Source organism: Phyllobates terribilis, unplaced genomic scaffold (assembly GCF_046119375.1).
Source record: "Phyllobates terribilis strain yellow unplaced genomic scaffold, ASM4611937v1 Scaffold_7__3_contigs__length_470593459, whole genome shotgun sequence".
Taxonomy (NCBI): Eukaryota; Metazoa; Chordata; class Amphibia; order Anura; family Dendrobatidae; genus Phyllobates; species Phyllobates terribilis.
In genome coordinates, this window is record NW_027362767.1 from 403807040 (window position 1) to 403823252 (window position 16213).

The window sequence follows — 16213 nt, forward strand, 5'->3', positions numbered from 1 at the left end:
TGTGTGTGCATGTCTGCGTATTGTGTGTGTGCGTGTCTGCATATTGTGTGTGTGTCTGCATACTGTGTGTGTGTGTGCGTGTCTGCGTATTGTGTGTGTGCGTGTCTGCATATTGTGTGTGTGTCTGCGTACTGTGTGTGTGTGCGTGTCTGCGTATTGTGTGTGTGCGTGTCTGCATCCTGTGTGTGTGCGTGTCTGCGTATTGTGTGTGTGCGTGTCTGCGTACTGTGTGTGTGTGTGCGTGTCTGCGTATTGTGTGTGTGCGTGTCTGCATATTGTGTGTGTGTCTGCGTACTGTGTGTGTGCGTGTCTGCGTATTGTGTGTGTGTGCGTGTCTGCATATTGTGTGTGTGTCTGCGTACTGTGTGTGTGCGTGTCTGCGTACTGTGTGTGTGTGCGTGTCTGCATATTGTGTGTGTGTGCGTGTCTGCATACTGTGTGTGTGTGTGCATGTCTGCGTATTGTGTGTGTGCGTGTCTGCATATTGTGTGTGTGTCTGCGTACTGTGTGTGTGTGCGTGTCTGCGTATTGTGTGTGTGTCTGCGTCCTGTGTGTGTGCGTGTCTGCGTATTGTGTGTGTCTGCGTACTGTGTGTGTGTGCGTGTCTGCGTATTGTGTGTGTGCGTGTCTGCATATTGTGTGTGTGTCTGCGTACTGTGTGTGTGCGTGTCTGCGTACTGTGTGTGTGCACATGTCTGCGTACTGTGTGTGCGTGTCTGCGTATTGCGTGTGCGTGTCTGCGTATTGCGTGTGTGCGTGTCTGCGTATTGTGTGTGCGTGTCTGTGTATTGCGTGTGCGTGTCTGTGTATTGCGTGTGTGCGTGTCTGCGTATTGTGTGTGTGCGTGTCTGCGTATTGTGTGTGTGTGCGCGTGTCTGCGTATTGTGTGTGTCTGTCTGCGTATTGTGTGTGTGCGTATTGTGTGTGCGTGTCTGCGTATTGTGTGTGTGCGTGTCTGCGTATTGTGTGTGTGTACGCGTGTCTGCGTATTGTGTGTGTGTCTGCGTATTGTGTGTGTCTGTGTATTGTGTGTGTGTCTGCGTATTGTGTGTGTGTGCGTATTGTGTGTGCGTGTGCGTGTCTGCGTATTGTGTGTGCGCGTGTCTGCGTATTGTGTGTGTGCGTGTCTGCGTACTGTGTGTGTGTGCATGTGTACTGTCTGTGTGCGTGTCTGCGTCCTGTGTGTGTGCGTGTCTGCGTATTGTGTGTGTGCGTGTCTGCGTATTGTGTGTGTGCGTGTCTGCATATTGTGTGTGTGTCTGCATACTGTGTGTGTGTGCGTGTCTGCGTACTGTGTGTGTGTGCATGCGTACTGTCTGTGTGCGTGTCTGCGTGTTGTGTGTGTGCGTGTCTGCGTATTGTGTGTGTGCATGTCTGCGTATTGTGTGTGTGCGTGTCTGCATATTGTGTGTGTGTTTCTGCATACTGTGTGTGTGTGTGCGTGTCTGCGTATTGTGTGTGTGCGTGTCTGCATATTGTGTGTGTGTCTGCGTACTGTGTGTGTGTGCGTGTCTGCGTATTGTGTGTGTGCGTGTCTGCGTATTGTGTGTGTGCGTGTCTGCGTACTGTGTGTGTGTGTGCGTGTCTGCGTATTGTGTGTGTGCGTGTCTGCATATTGTGTGTGTGTCTGCGTACTGTGTGTGTGCGTGTCTGCGTATTGTGTGTGTGTGCGTGTCTGCATATTGTGTGTGTGTCTGCGTACTGTGTGTGTGCGTGTCTGCGTACTGTGTGTGTGTGCGTGTCTGCATATTGTGTGTGTGTCTGCGTACTGTGTGTGTGCGTGCGTGTCTGCGTACTGTGTGTGTGTGTGCGTGTCTGCGTATTGTGTGTGTGCGTGTCTGCATATTGTGTGTGTGTCTGCGTACTGTGTGTGTGCGTGTCTGCGTACTGTGTGTGTGCGTGTCTGCGTACTGTGTGTGTGTGCGTGTCTGCATATTGTGTGTGTGTCTGCATACTGTGTGTGTGCGTGCGTGTCTGCGTACTGTGTGTGTGTGTGCGTGTCTGCGTATTGTGTGTGTGCGTGTCTGCATATTGTGTGTGTGTCTGCGTACTGTGTGTGTGCGTGTCTGCGTACTGTGTGTGTGTGCGTGTCTGCGTACTGTGTGTGTGTGCATGCGTACTGTGTGTGTCTGCGTACTGTGTGTGTGTGCATGCGTACTGTGTGTGTGCGTGTCTGCGTACTGTGTGTGTGTGTCTGCGTACTGTGTGTGTGCGTGTCTGCGTACTGTGTGTGTGTGCGTGCATCTTTACATATGTGAAGGATGAGGGGGCAGGCTGGGCCCTGTGTTGTATACCTATATTTCTCTGCGATATCTGTGCATCATGAATCGTGGTATGTGTTAGCCCACTGAGACTCTTTCGCCTGGGGCCCACAAAAGCCTGAAGCCAGCCCTGCAGGTCACTAATATTCTTCAGTTGGCAAGAAAGTGGTCCCAAAAGTTACAAGAAGATCGTTGCACAAATAAGGAAAAGGAAACAAAAGATACAAAGCATTGAATGTTACTACAGCTAGAGCAGGAAGCAGAGTTCACAAGTTCCAAATTACAGAAACACTGGCTACACTATGTGGACATAGCAGAAAGAGGAAGCTGTCACCGGTTATTACCAGATTCCTGATGAGGCAGGTGGTCAAAAGTGACTGCAAAAAACCTGTGGCAAGATTTAGTGACAGCAGAGGTATCAGTTTGCATAGTGAGGTTCATATTAATATTAAACGCTGAAGGTCTCCATGCCCAAACTCCAAGAAATATGCCTCTACTGATCCAAAAGCACAAGAAAAGTCAGCTCCAATTTTCTCAAGACCATTAAAAAGCTACAGAAATTTGGGGACTAGAGTGATAAAACCAAACTGGAACGTTTTGGGGGCTATAGATCAGCAGTATGTCTGGAGATGGAAGAATGAAGCATATGCTGAAAAAACACCCTGTCTACAGTGAAGTTTGATGGAGGCTCAGTGATGCCTCCAGTGAAGTTTGAAGTAGGCTCGGTGATGCCTACAGTGAAGCTTGGCAGTGGGTCAGTGATGTCTACAGTGAAGCATTTGCAGTGGCTCGATGATGACTACAGTGAGACATGGCTGTGGCTCGGTGTTATCTGTGGTGAAACATCACTGTGGATCGGTGATGCTCTGAGGTGTCTTTGCTATCTCTAGCACTGGAAACCTCAAGTGAGAGGATGGCAAGATGAATGCAAATATCAGGAAATTCTAGAAGAAAATGTCATGTCTTTAGTGAGACGGAAGACCTTCCAACAGCACAATGATCCCAAGAAATCCTCAAAGTCTACCAAGGCTTGGTTGCAGAAGAAATTCTTGAAGATTCTGGAGTGGCCATCACAGTCACCTGACTTGAACACCATAGAAAATTTTTGAAGGGAAAGCTCAGGAACACTGCCAGCTGGCGTCTGTGTTTGCTTGAAGTTTTCAGCAGGTCATAACATCCGATTGGGCTCCACTAAATTCTAAAGATGCTTGTCATGAAGGGGTGACTGATTCTGAAGCTGCAGCATTCAGTAAAAACTGTATTTTGTGCTGAATTTGGAGAAACCACTTCTTGTTTGATTGGTTGGTTGCAAACAGTAAAAAGTTTGAAAATGTTAGTAATAAACTAAATTTGCAATGAGGGGGGTATTTTTGAATGCAGCAGTGGTATAGTAGCATATATTATAGGATGGTTATGTAGTGTACAGTGTAGTAGCATTTATTATATATGGAATATAGAGTAGAAGTATATATAATAGGGTGGTAACATGCTATTGTATATGTGGCACCCCAGGGGGTCTGGTTGTCACAGTGGTAGTAATACCATGTCTGGGAGCAAAACAGGAGTTTCCTGGCTAGGGAACACACTACATGTGACGCGCCCCCTGGGCCTGTGCTGCTGCTGCTGTGCAGGGGGAATACCCGGAGCCGGATCGCTGGGGGTTGTAGTTCTCCGTGGCGGTGACCCGGTCCGTGCCCAGGGTGGTCAAACCAGTGGCAGTCTACTTGTATTGTAATAAGTGTCCGACTACTCCACCCGTGGATTGCGGTCAGTGGGGACCGCCGCTGCACTGCAGACCGCTGAGGCTGATGTTGTTTGTGCAGCTGAGTATGGGATGACTCCCCACGGGAAGAGTAGTGCCTCAGGGCAGCTAGTGTGGATAATGATGGGAGTGATGGTGCGAGTGTCCCAGTACTGATGGTGCTGGTGCGGCGATGAAACACAGAGACTTGTGGTGCAGTTTCCAAAGCTTTACTCACTGTTGTTGTTCAGATCACTTCGGCCAGCAGTGACCGCCCGAGCCGTGCTGCGTCCACCAGGTGAGGGACTCGGTCAACTCCCAGGCAATTCCAGAGTGCGGTTCAGAGCTTCCCTCTCTTCCTTTTTACTGGCCGTCCTCACCAGTGACCCACCTTTGTCCAGGTTCCTCGGGCCTTCTGTTGGTGAAACCTCTCTCCGGTTTCCCTGACCCTATGCGGTATGCCTTTCTGGTGGATGTAGTGAGGGGTCGCACCAAGATGTGGTGACAACCTCCGGTTTTGGCTGAGGATTAGTCGCCTCCACCAATTCGGGTTCCGGTACCCTGCTCTGCCAACCCTTCACCCAGTATCTCCTCTGGGAATATGGGGTTCCTTCTGCCTTCGTGTCTCTGGGCCTTTCTCTGTGTTCCTCGCCTCCTTTCTCCTCTGTTTCAGTTCCTTTCTTACTCTCCTTGCTGTTCCTTCTCTTCTCTCCCTCTCTGCTGTCTCAGGCCTCTACTCCAGGCCTGGCTCTGGAGCTGGGCCCAGACTGAGCCACAGCTCCCTGTCAGCCCTCTCTGGCTGAGCTCCTCTCCTCTTCTCCTCCTGCCTGAACTGGCTGAACTCGACCCTGTTCTGAGATGGTGCCCACCTTATATACCTCCTTCTGACACCCGAGCCCAGGTGACTAGCAACCAATGGGCTCCTATCTATGCCCAGAAACCCACCCCTATCTGCTCCTACACCACTGGGTTTTCCACCCCCCTCCCCACTCCAGCCAGGAACAGAAGCTGTCGTGCCTGCACTCTGTCTAGTGGGAGCACCGTTGGTCTGTTCCTCGGAAATGGGGTGTGTGTGGTGCATGCAGCTTACTGAGCCCTAGTCCACACTCCATCCTTACCCGGGAGTGGAATATCACACCTCTGGTTTGAGGTGCAATACCCCTGTAGCAGCCGAGCCCTCGGGGTGCTACACATGCAACACCTCCTGCTCCAGACCAGAAAAGGGGATGATCCTGCCCTATATAACTGGATCTGGAGGCGGGGTTAGGTGAGTTCAGTGTCAGGAGTCAAGCAGGACACAGGAGCAAGGAGCCGAGGACTGGAGCTGGCAGAGCTCGTCCTGGCCAGAGTAGATACAGAGAACCGGACACCAGAGTCCGAGGCTGTGAGGATTGTATATCCAGCAGCAGAAACCGCATGGCAGGAGATTGTAGGTCTCCTGGCCAACAGAAGCCCGGAGGCTCAGCCACGCGGAAGGACCAGTACCGCCACAGAGGAGCAAGGAATACACAAGGTCCGAGTCGCCACGTTACACTCAGGGACATGGGCTACAACACGACTATAAGCGGGATAGCCAAAAGAGTGCAGTCAGAACGGCAGGCCTACAACTCCACCTGGCAAGGGGAATTCTAGGATTGCTCCCAGACTGACCAGGCCCTCATCCCTAGCAAGTACTCCCGTTGAGGCCTATATAATTGCCAACAGTAAAAACCCTGGGACTGCACAGCAAAGACTCCGTGTCATCATTACTGATCCAGGTACTATCACCACCATCATCTACTCACGCTGTCCTGAAGCTACACTCTTCCTGTGGGGAGTTACACTACCTTGCTGCGCATATCACCAGCTTCAGTGGACTGCTCCGCAGCGGCGGTTCCCAATAACCGCATTCCACAGGTGGCGTAGTCGGACTATTTAAACCAGATACACATAGACTACCCTGGTTTGACCGCCCACGGACCGGGTCGCCACCACGGTGACTACAACCCCCAGCATCTACAAGGCCCGGCTCTGGGTATCCCCCACGGCCCAGGGGGCGCGTCATATATAGTGTAGAAAAATGTATTGCAGTAATGTAGTATATAATATTGTAGAACATATGAAAGGATTGTAAAGTAGTAGTATATGTAGTTTTTTTTTTTGCTATTTCATAGGTCTATCTGGAAACTCATCCCTTTACCATCCTTCTGGACCCCCTACCAGCTCTGCATACACTTCTTGACCGATTCCAGTCGTATCACCTTCTACGAAGCCTGGAGACCCAAAGGCAAGGTCAGAGACATGGTTACAGAAGACAGTGATAACAAATATCACAGTCAGGGCATGATAACAGCCTTTTAGACACACACTATAGGGGTCATGGTATAAAATGGTGTTTTACACACAATGCAAAATTAGTTACTGCTCCATGTTATGGAAATAACTCATGTAGAAGAGATTTGGGGGACATTTGTAGATCCTGGGTCACTTGTCTGGTCATGCAGTGACCATGTCTCTTGCCAATGCAGACAGAAAATCTTATGTCCATTCTTGGACTCCATATTCATTTTTCGTAATGGACTAATAGGTTTTTTTTTCTGGTTATCTCCTACCTTGTGTAGGTCCTATTGAAAACTGACTTAAAATAGAATACTCGTTTTTTAGAATTAATTGGCTTATTCCAGCAAACTTTTAGGACAGTAGAAAACAGCTAAAGTGAGCACCCTTACTCCAAGAACATGAGTAAAAAGTCCCATATGTCAATGGAGCAGTTGACAGTAATTTGAGCAGTGGTCAAACATGCTCAGTATAGCTCCATTCACACAAGGGACTTTGGGACCCCCATTCTGGGAATCAGTGGGGTGCCTATGATCAGTCCTCCAGTGATCATACATTGATCGCCTTTCTTTTAGACCTTTTCTTAAGTCCGTTGATGAAGTCACGTCAGTTACATAATCCAGTAGGAAGGTTGGTGTACCAGGGCAATAATGCACATATGGGCAATGTAATTTGTATTAACCATTAACCAAGTCTCAATGATGTTCTTGTTTTCTGTAGGGGTCAGTGCCATTTTCTCCCCTCCATGTGTGGAGCTGATGTCCAAACGCAATGATATGGTGGCTTTGGTTAGAGAACATCTCACCTTCCCTATCAGTAAGAATACTAATATTTTATTAAACCTGGGATTGTCTTTTGCATGTAGATGGGTTTTGAGCTAGGACCTATATAATTGTGTGTGTGTGTACTAAAAAGCATGAAGTACATCCTAAGGCCTTCAACCCTTTCATCACATACCCAAGGCGCTCAACCAGTTCCAGCTCTCAAGCCATTTTGGTGATGAGCCACATTGAGCATTAAAAGCAAAATTGGCTACTAAAGTCAATTCTCCACCAGTCGTAGGGTTTTTATCCTAATATCAAGGTTTACTAATGCTATGACATTCCTGGTGCCCATAGTCTACGATATGTAGAAAGACACTTTTGAGCCACTAGTCGGGAAGAGTGCCGTTGATGAGGCCAAAGTAGTTGATGGCGATGGTAGACTGCGTACTTACCAATGTTGTCATTAGCAATGTATGGATATTTAAGTTCCACTCCCTGATTGTGACCCAGAATGCCTCCAAAATTGCCCCCAAATAAGTGGGAGAGTCTTACCAAATTTGCCATTATTTTTACCAAATAATCAGGACAGTGCCACCAAACTCAGGACTTTTGGCAACTATGAAACTAGGACATTCCCAATGGCAATTAAAGTCTGTAAGCCCGGGTTCACATCACGTTTTAGCCACATGTGAGTGCCTCCTTCTGCAGCCCTGAAAAACGGCACCAACTGGAAAAACGGAAGCCATGCAAAGAACAAGGTGGCTCCGTCTGCTTCAAAAAAGTCAATTGCTCTGTCGGCAGATACAACTGAATTATATTCTTCAGGGCTTCAGATAGAAGCTCCGATGGAGCCACTGGTGTGTGGCTAAAACATGATGGCCTAATCCTCTTCTGACCCCACAACATAAGCAAAGACTGGGAAAACGACCTGTACATTACCCAATTCTTCAGAAGCATAACGTGACACTTCTGGGCCCCAATGGAAAATGTAAACCTGGGACCCTATCTTCCATGTGCCATGTGGCATCTTCTTATGTGGCGGAGACACCTAGAAATTAGATGTGACTGATACCTCTGCATCCCTTATAGTGGCACTTCCCATATTCCCTCTCTAGGATAAGTCCTCCGCAAAAAGTTTTAAAAAAGTTCATTATAAACTAGACAGGGAAGAGTTAACCACACACCTATCAAGGAAAGGTCACATCAGATAATAAAACAAAACCGCCTTGTGACAGCGGTGACATCTCCTGCCAACCCCAGGTACCTGTGCCAACCCATCTGTCCATGGAGGGTTCCAGGATCTGACTAGGACTGTTGGGTAGGGTTTACCTGTGGGCATAAGGTGGTGGCTGCCCCCTCCCTGGTTTAATTGCTCATTATCTCTAGTACAGTGTGGAAATTGAGTGTAGATTTGTGTCATTCAGACGAGGGAGCAAAGTTCTTCAGGTGTGTCCCTGTGTCCAGGGTGAGGTATGAGCACCCTCCCGCTGGCGTCACCCATCCAGGCACTGTACTATTATTGCTCTTTGCTTTTCTACCTCTGCACTTAGTTTATCTTGGTGTATGTTTTTTTTCATGTATGCACAGTTGTAAATATTAGTATACAGACTCCCTGGAGACGTTGCTGCCTATAGATATATGCCGTATATCTACACATCACTTGTCAAACAAATCCTGATAGTAACACAACACAGTCATCACAATGTCCTCAGACCTTCATGTCAATGACTGCTGGAAACAACACATAATTATATATGTATTTATACCTTTATGACCTAATTCAGACGTACGGTTTTTGTTCATATTTGATCCGTGTGTCCTTTTTTACAATCAGTAAAAACAGAAATTTCTGTTTAAAAAAAAAGAAGTTTCCAAGCTTCTATCCAATGCTGTTTTTTTTTTACAGACCCGTTGATGTTAATGGACAAGTTTGATCAAAATCAGACATATTTCCATTTTTTTTTGTTTTTACGGACAAAAAATAATTCATATGTAGACTATAATGATATGTGTTCTATCTGAGAAAAAAACAGATAGAACTGGTACATGAAACCATACCTCCCACCTGTCCTGGTTCAAGTGGAAGTGTCACAAATTTGGGGAGCTTCCTCACTGTTCCGGGAGATCGGGGTCGGGGAGATCTTGGTTATGTTTCGACTTCAGCTGTTTCAGTGTCCTATACACTAGAGTATAATGGTGGAATAGTAAACCATCAGATCCTAGGAGCAGGATACAGGCAAGGTGTGTGTGTTTTGATGTAGCAGAGCTGAGTGTGTTGATGTAGCAGAGCTGTGTGTACACTGTAGGTGGCATCAGACTGTGTGGGGGGAATGTACTGTGGGGGCATCATAATTCTGTGGAGACCTAAGAGGGAATTATATATTGTGTGTGGGGAGGGCTGAGGGAGCATCATACTGTGTGTGGAGGATTGTGGAGGCATCATACTGTGTATGGGGAATGTGAGGGCACCATACTATGTGTGGGGCTATGGGAGCATCATACTGTATCGGGAGAGTCGTGAGGGCATTATACTGTGTGTGGACGACTGTGGGTGCATCATATTTTGTGGGGGAACTGTGGGGTCATCACATTGTGTGTGAGGGCATTATACTGCGTGGGGGGTACTGTGGGGGCATAATAATTTGTGGGAACTTCTTGCTTTGTGTGGGGAGATGATGGGGAACCATGCTGGGTAGATGGACTGTGGGATCATCATATTGTGTGTGGGAGCTGTGTTCATACTGTGTGTAAGGAGCTGGGGCATCACATTGTATGTGAGGGAGCTGTGGGGGCCATTATAGTGTATGTGAGGGCAGTGGAGGCATGACACTGTGAGTGAAAGGATGTAGATTCATCATACTGTGAGGGGGCTTTTGGGACATTATTCTATGTGGGTGGTCTATTGCGGCACCTTACTGTATTTGGGTGGCTGTTGAACATCATACTGTGGGTGGGGGACTTTACTATGGGGACCTCATACTGTGTGTGGGATGCTGTTTAGTTGTGTGGGCATCATACTGTGGTTGTGGGGGGCTGTGGAGGCTTCCTACTGTATTGTGGGCACTGTGGGGGGCATCATAGTGTATGTAGGGGGCACTGTGGTGGCATAATACTTTATGGTGGTACCTGCCTGCATCATTTTTATGGGGGGGGCACTTTAGGGGCCTCATAATGTGTGGTCATTGTTATTGTGTGTATTGTTATTATTGTGTTATTGTATGTAGAGGACTGTGGGGACATCATTTACGGTGTAGGGAGCTTTTGGTGGATTCATACTGTGTGTGGGTGGCTGTGAGGACAGCATACTGTGTTCTAGTGTCTGTGGGGGTCATCATACTGTGTAGGAAATTCTACTGTGGGAACATTATACTTTGTGTAGGGAACTGTGAAGGCTTTATAATTTATATGAGCGGCTGTGGGGGAAGCATACTGTGTGTGGATAACCTGTGGAGGAACCCTACTGTGTGTGGGGAGCTGTGATGGTATTATAATGTGTGGGGGGCTGTGGGCTAATCATATTGAGTGTGAGAGGCTTGCAGGAGCAACATACTGTGTGTGGGGCTGTGGGGGCATCATACTGTGTGTGGGGCTGTGGGGGCATCATACTGTGTGTAGTGGGCTGTGGGGGCATTATACTGTGGGGGAAGAGCTGTGGGGGTTGATCCTGTTCTATATGAATAGCTGATAAATGTGCTGTATAAATGGTGATACTGTGCTATAAGAAGAGTGATACTGTGCTATAAGAAGAGTGATACTGTGCTACAAGAAAAAAAGCTTATTAATAGAGACATTAAACATAATGCGTGAGCGACGTGATACTGTGAGGTTAGACTCTCATGTACATGAAGCCCTGTCCTAGTGAGTGAATCATGCTGATGTCCTTACTCTATGTACAATAATGTCATTTTAATGTAAAACCAATTAAACCCAACTGCGGGGGACATCTCTGATAAAAGTGCACAGTAGAGCTGTAATAACTCATAGCAGAGGGAAATCTGATCTGCTGTGCGGTTGGACGGTATGATAGGATATGCACATTGTATATCGGTACATATTGGTCAATCCGGGTCCTCGAGAGTGAGAGATGCTCTTTCTAACTGCTCTTCACTCTTGAGATGAGGATCCTGATTCCTGACTGCAGGACTCCTCTAAAAAGTCAGAACTATCTAACACGGAGTATGGAAATGGATTTTCTAAACTGGGCGTCCCTTTGTATGTGGAGGATTGGGACATGCATGTGGGGAAGATTACCAATTATCATCATCCAATAATAATAATGACCTAATGTTCTTTCTCCTGCAGTTTGCAAAACCCAGGTGGCCCACGGACCGCGCTCCCACGAGGTCTGTATTGTGTATTTGTTGCTATATATTTTAGCGCTGACTGGTTGCAGTTTTTTGTATGACACCATTCATTTTACCATATAATGTACCAACAAAAAATAAAAATTCCAAGTTCGGTGAAATGGTGAAGAAAAAGGGAATTCCGCCATTGTTTTAGGTTTCAGTTTTAAGGCTTTCATTGTACAGCAAAATTGACCTGACAACATGATTTTTGAGGTCAGTACGATTACAATGAGACCAAACTTGTATAGGTTTATTTTTTTTACTACTTTAATTATTTTTTTCAAAACTTTAAAAAATGAAAAGAAATTAAAATTCAAAAGTTTGTGAAAAAAAACATTTTGGTTTAAGTCGCCATTTCTGAAATTTTTTTTTTACATTTTTTTTACAAGGTTCATGACCAGGCCATTTTCTTACCTTCCTGACCAAGCACATTTTCGGCTTTTATCGTAGACGCTCTTTTAACGGCTATAAAAAAAATTTCTCGTTCAGATATTCAAATAATTTTTCCCTTTTTATTCTCAATACATGAATCTTAATTTTTTTGTCATTTTTATATTCCTTTCTTTGTGCTGATATTGGGGGAAAATGAAAAGAAAAGCAGGAAATACGTGTCAGTTGTTCACTTTTTTATATTACAACCATAAACGACTGCTAAAAACATCTTAAATTGTGTTCACCTTTCCGTAAAAATTATTTATATATTGGACATACATATTTTTCAATGGGTACAGGACAAGAAACAATGATTCAGACAGGCAGTGTCTTTTTTTTTAGTTTTTTTTTTTAATTGATTTATCCTTTTTTACTATTTTATTTTTGCTTTTTTATTTATTTCTTCTATTTATTTTACACACCGTGTCCCAAATAAGATTTCAAAGGACCTCTATGGAGGCATTTTAATATATTAATACATTTTTTTTATTTCTGATTTCCCCTGTAACTGAAGCTTAACCCTAGTTACAGGGAAATTTCAATCTGCTGGCTGCATAGCAGAGCTGTCTGGCTTTCCTAGGACTCAGCAACTGCTGCTCCCTCTCTACACTCAGTGACCACATGTTCACTGGGTCTGGAGGAGGAAGCACTGTAAGTGCTACTGCTTACTAATCTGCATACACTGGTTCAGCGCTGTATATGCAGCGAGCGAAAAGGTAGACATGGTAATAAATCATGTATATCTTCTCTCCAGGAAGTTTGGCTGTGAGTAACAGCCAGCTTCACATCCCCACAGCTACAACTCAACTGCATTTATGTTTTAGAACATCACTGCAGGGAAAGATGTGGACTGCCCGCAGACGTGTAAAGTCTATGGGTGGTCCAGAAGTAGTTAAAAATATTTTATTTAGTTTTACTTTCTTCTAACTCCTCCATGGGCATTGAACCTGTGATTATTTGATTGCTTGTACCATATATTGCAAAACCACAGTACACTACTGGACTATCCTGTTGGACCATATTGGACACAAAAGGGATCTCCATGTTGACAATCCTGTATATATACACTGCTCAAAAAAATAAAGGGAACACTCAAATAACACATCCTAGATCTGAATGAATGAAATATTCTCATTGAATACTTTGTTCTGTACAAATTTGAATGTGCTGACAACAAAATCACACAAAAATCATCAATGGAAATCAAATTTATTAACCAATGGAGGCCTGGATTTGGAGTCACCCCCAAAATTAAAGTGGAAAAACACACTACAGGCTGATCCAACTTTGATGTAATGTCCTTAAAACAACTCAAGATGAGTCTCAGTATTGTGTGTGGCCTCCACGTGCCTGTATGACCTCCCTACAACGCCTGGGCATGCTCCTGATGAGGTTGTGGATGGTCTCCTGTGGGATCTCCTCCCAGTCCTGGACTAAAGCATCCGCCAACTCCTGGACAGTCTGTGGTGCATCGTGACGTTGGTGGATGGAGCGAGACATGATGTCCCAGATGTGCTCAATCGGATTCAGGTCTGGGGAAAGGGCGGGCCAGTCCATAGCTTTAATGCCTTCATCTTGCAAGAACTGCTGACACACTCCAGCCACATGAGGTCTGGCATTGTCCTACATTAGGAGGAACCCAGGGCCAACCGCACCAGCATATGGTCTCACAAGGGGTCTGAGGATCTCATCTCGGTACCTAATGGCAGTCAGGCTACCTCTGGCGAGCACATGGAGGGCTGTGCGGCCCTCCAAAGAAATGACACCCCACACCATTACTGATCCACTGCCAAACCGGTCATGCTGAAGGATGTTGCAGGCAGCAGATCGCTCTCCACGACGTCTCCAGACTCTGTGACGTCTGTCACATGTGCTCAGTGTGAACCTGCTTTCATCTGTGAAGAGCACAGGGCGCCAGTGGCGACTTTGCCAATCCTGGTGTTCTGTGGCAAATGCAAAGCGCCCTGCACGGTGTTGGGCTGTGAGCACAACCCCCATCTGTGGACATCGGGCCCTCATACCACCCTCATGGACTCGGTTTCTAACCGTTTGTGCAGACACATGCACATTTGTGGCCCGCTGTAGGTAATTTTGCAGGCCTCTGGCAGTGCTCCTCCTGTTCCTCCTTGCACAAAGGCGGAGGTAGCGGTCCTGCTGCTGGGTTGTTGCCCTCCTACGGCCCCCTCCACGTCTCCTGGTGTACTGGCCTGTCTCCTGGTAGCACCTCCAGCCTCTGGACACTACGCTGACAGACACAGCAAACCTTCTTGCCACAGCTCACATTGATGTGCCATCCTGGATGAGCTGCACTACCTGAGCAACTTCTGTGGGTTGTAGAGTCCGTCTCATGCTACCATGAGTGTGAAAGCACAACCACCATTCAAAAGTGACCAAAACATCAGCAAGAAAGCATTGGTACTGAGATGTGGTCTGTGGTCCCCACCTGCAGAACCACTCCTTTATTGAGGGTGTCTTGATAATTGCCAATAATTTCCATCTATTGTCTATTCCATTTGCACAACAGCATGTGAAATTGATTGTCAATCAGTGTTGCTTCCTAAGTGGACAGTTTGATTTCACAGAAGTTTGATTTACTTGGAGTTATATTCTGTTGTTTAAGTGTTCCCTTTATTTTTTTGAGCAGTGTATATATATATATATATATATATATATATATATATATATATATATATATATATATATACAATGGTGACAATGTATCTGACTGCATGGACTTCCAGCAATCAGCTGTAGTCTCTATGGGAACAACACACAAAGTGGTTATTTTATCTGCAGTGCCTCTGCAGGTGAAATGAAGTATTACACAATTTCCGTTAAAATCAATGAGCTGTCTGTGAAATGCATGAACATTTGTTTCCTCCAGTTACTGACACTCTGTGTACCCTCACTGACTAATAGACTAAGGTCTTCAATAAGAGAACCCTGTCTATTAATTTACAATATTCTAGTAGGGTAGTTGATATTGAGTTCTGTAAAGCTGACAGCCCCTATAAGGAGTTTATCTGTAAAACAGTGCCACACATGTCCACAGGTTGTAGGTGGTATTGCAGCTTTTCATGTGGAATGCTAACAGACATGTCAGCAGAGCTGAACATCATCTAACCGCTGTGTTTCTGTATTGCAGATGTCCTTGATATTCAATGAAAAGGGCCTAAAGGACGTGACGCCCCCCTGTCTTCTCCAGAGCTTCATTAACCACAGTGCCACACTTTATAAGATTTTTGTTGTGGGTTCACAGCACTTTATCGTCAAGAGGCCATCCATACGTAATTTTCCCATAGGGGAGGCAGGTCGGTATCCTATGATATCCATGTGAATGATCTGTAGTTTTTGCGTATGGCATAGAGCAATCATTTCCGAGTATTTTACTTATGACTAACTTTTACCCTATTTGCACAATTAATTAAATATTATTTTTTTTAATCTATTTGTTAGCACTTTAACTTGCATATACGTTAAAGAAATGTAAGGGTTAATCAATCACTGAAGAATCAATAATATTATAGGTAACCCATCCTACAATACTCTCAAACTTTTTGTACATTTTTTTTTGCCTATAGACCAATCAACAATCTACTTTAACAGCCATCAGGTCTCCAAAGCAGAGTCCTGTTCACACCTGTCTCAAGTGAGTCTACGGGGGTTCGCTTACTTTTTCATTTACATGTTGCTTATAATGTGTTTGACTGTTTAGTAACCCTGTAGATTTTGGAGTAGAGGCAGCATCAGTTTATGATCCAACTGCTGTGACCCCGACTAATCACAAGAATGGCGGTCTCAAAGTTTTCTGTGTGAATGAAGCAGTAGTGAGCATGTGCGACCCCTGTATAAGAAGGGTGGTCACACATGCTCACTGCCTCAACTTTCTCCAAATTGTTGGGATGGGGTCTCAGCAGCCGGACCCTCAGTATTTATACGTTTATCATCTTTCCTATGGACGTGTAATAAATATTGTTTTTGAACATCCCCCTTTAATGAACTTATGAATGTAGCTCTCCATGTCCCCAACTGCACATTTTTAGTAGTCACATACAGATATTTTACCCAAAATGTATGTAGTAACATGATTGGCAATATTTCGGTTAGAATTTTACTAATGGTTTTCTTCTTTGCTTCCAGACACCCCTATATCCAGATGTCCTTCCTCCACCAGAGGATGTTGTCAGACAGGTGGTCCAGGGTCTTCAGGAAGCTCTGGGGATGTCTCTCTTTGGGGTGGATTTAATCGTGGACACACAGAGTGGTCGTTGTGCCGTCATTGATGTCAATGCTTTTCCAGGTTAGCGGCTCTTGCACTCCATCTATAAGAGCCATTCTGAATCCCCTATATAT

The 16213-nt window shown here is 45.6% G+C and overlaps 1 protein-coding gene across 1 annotated transcript in view; it reads left to right on the top strand.

Moving 5' to 3' along the window:
* The window catches only part of LOC141155054 (inositol-tetrakisphosphate 1-kinase-like), a 30647-nt gene that overhangs the window by 13704 nt on the left and 730 nt on the right, over positions 1–16213 (top strand). The window contains exons 4-9 of the mRNA XM_073641682.1: positions 6156–6273; positions 7039–7134; positions 11385–11425; positions 15006–15171; positions 15442–15509; positions 16001–16160. Coding sequence (XP_073497783.1) covers positions 6156–6273; positions 7039–7134; positions 11385–11425; positions 15006–15171; positions 15442–15509; positions 16001–16160 — 649 coding nt within the window. The remainder of the gene's footprint in view (positions 1–6155; positions 6274–7038; positions 7135–11384; positions 11426–15005; positions 15172–15441; positions 15510–16000; positions 16161–16213) is intronic.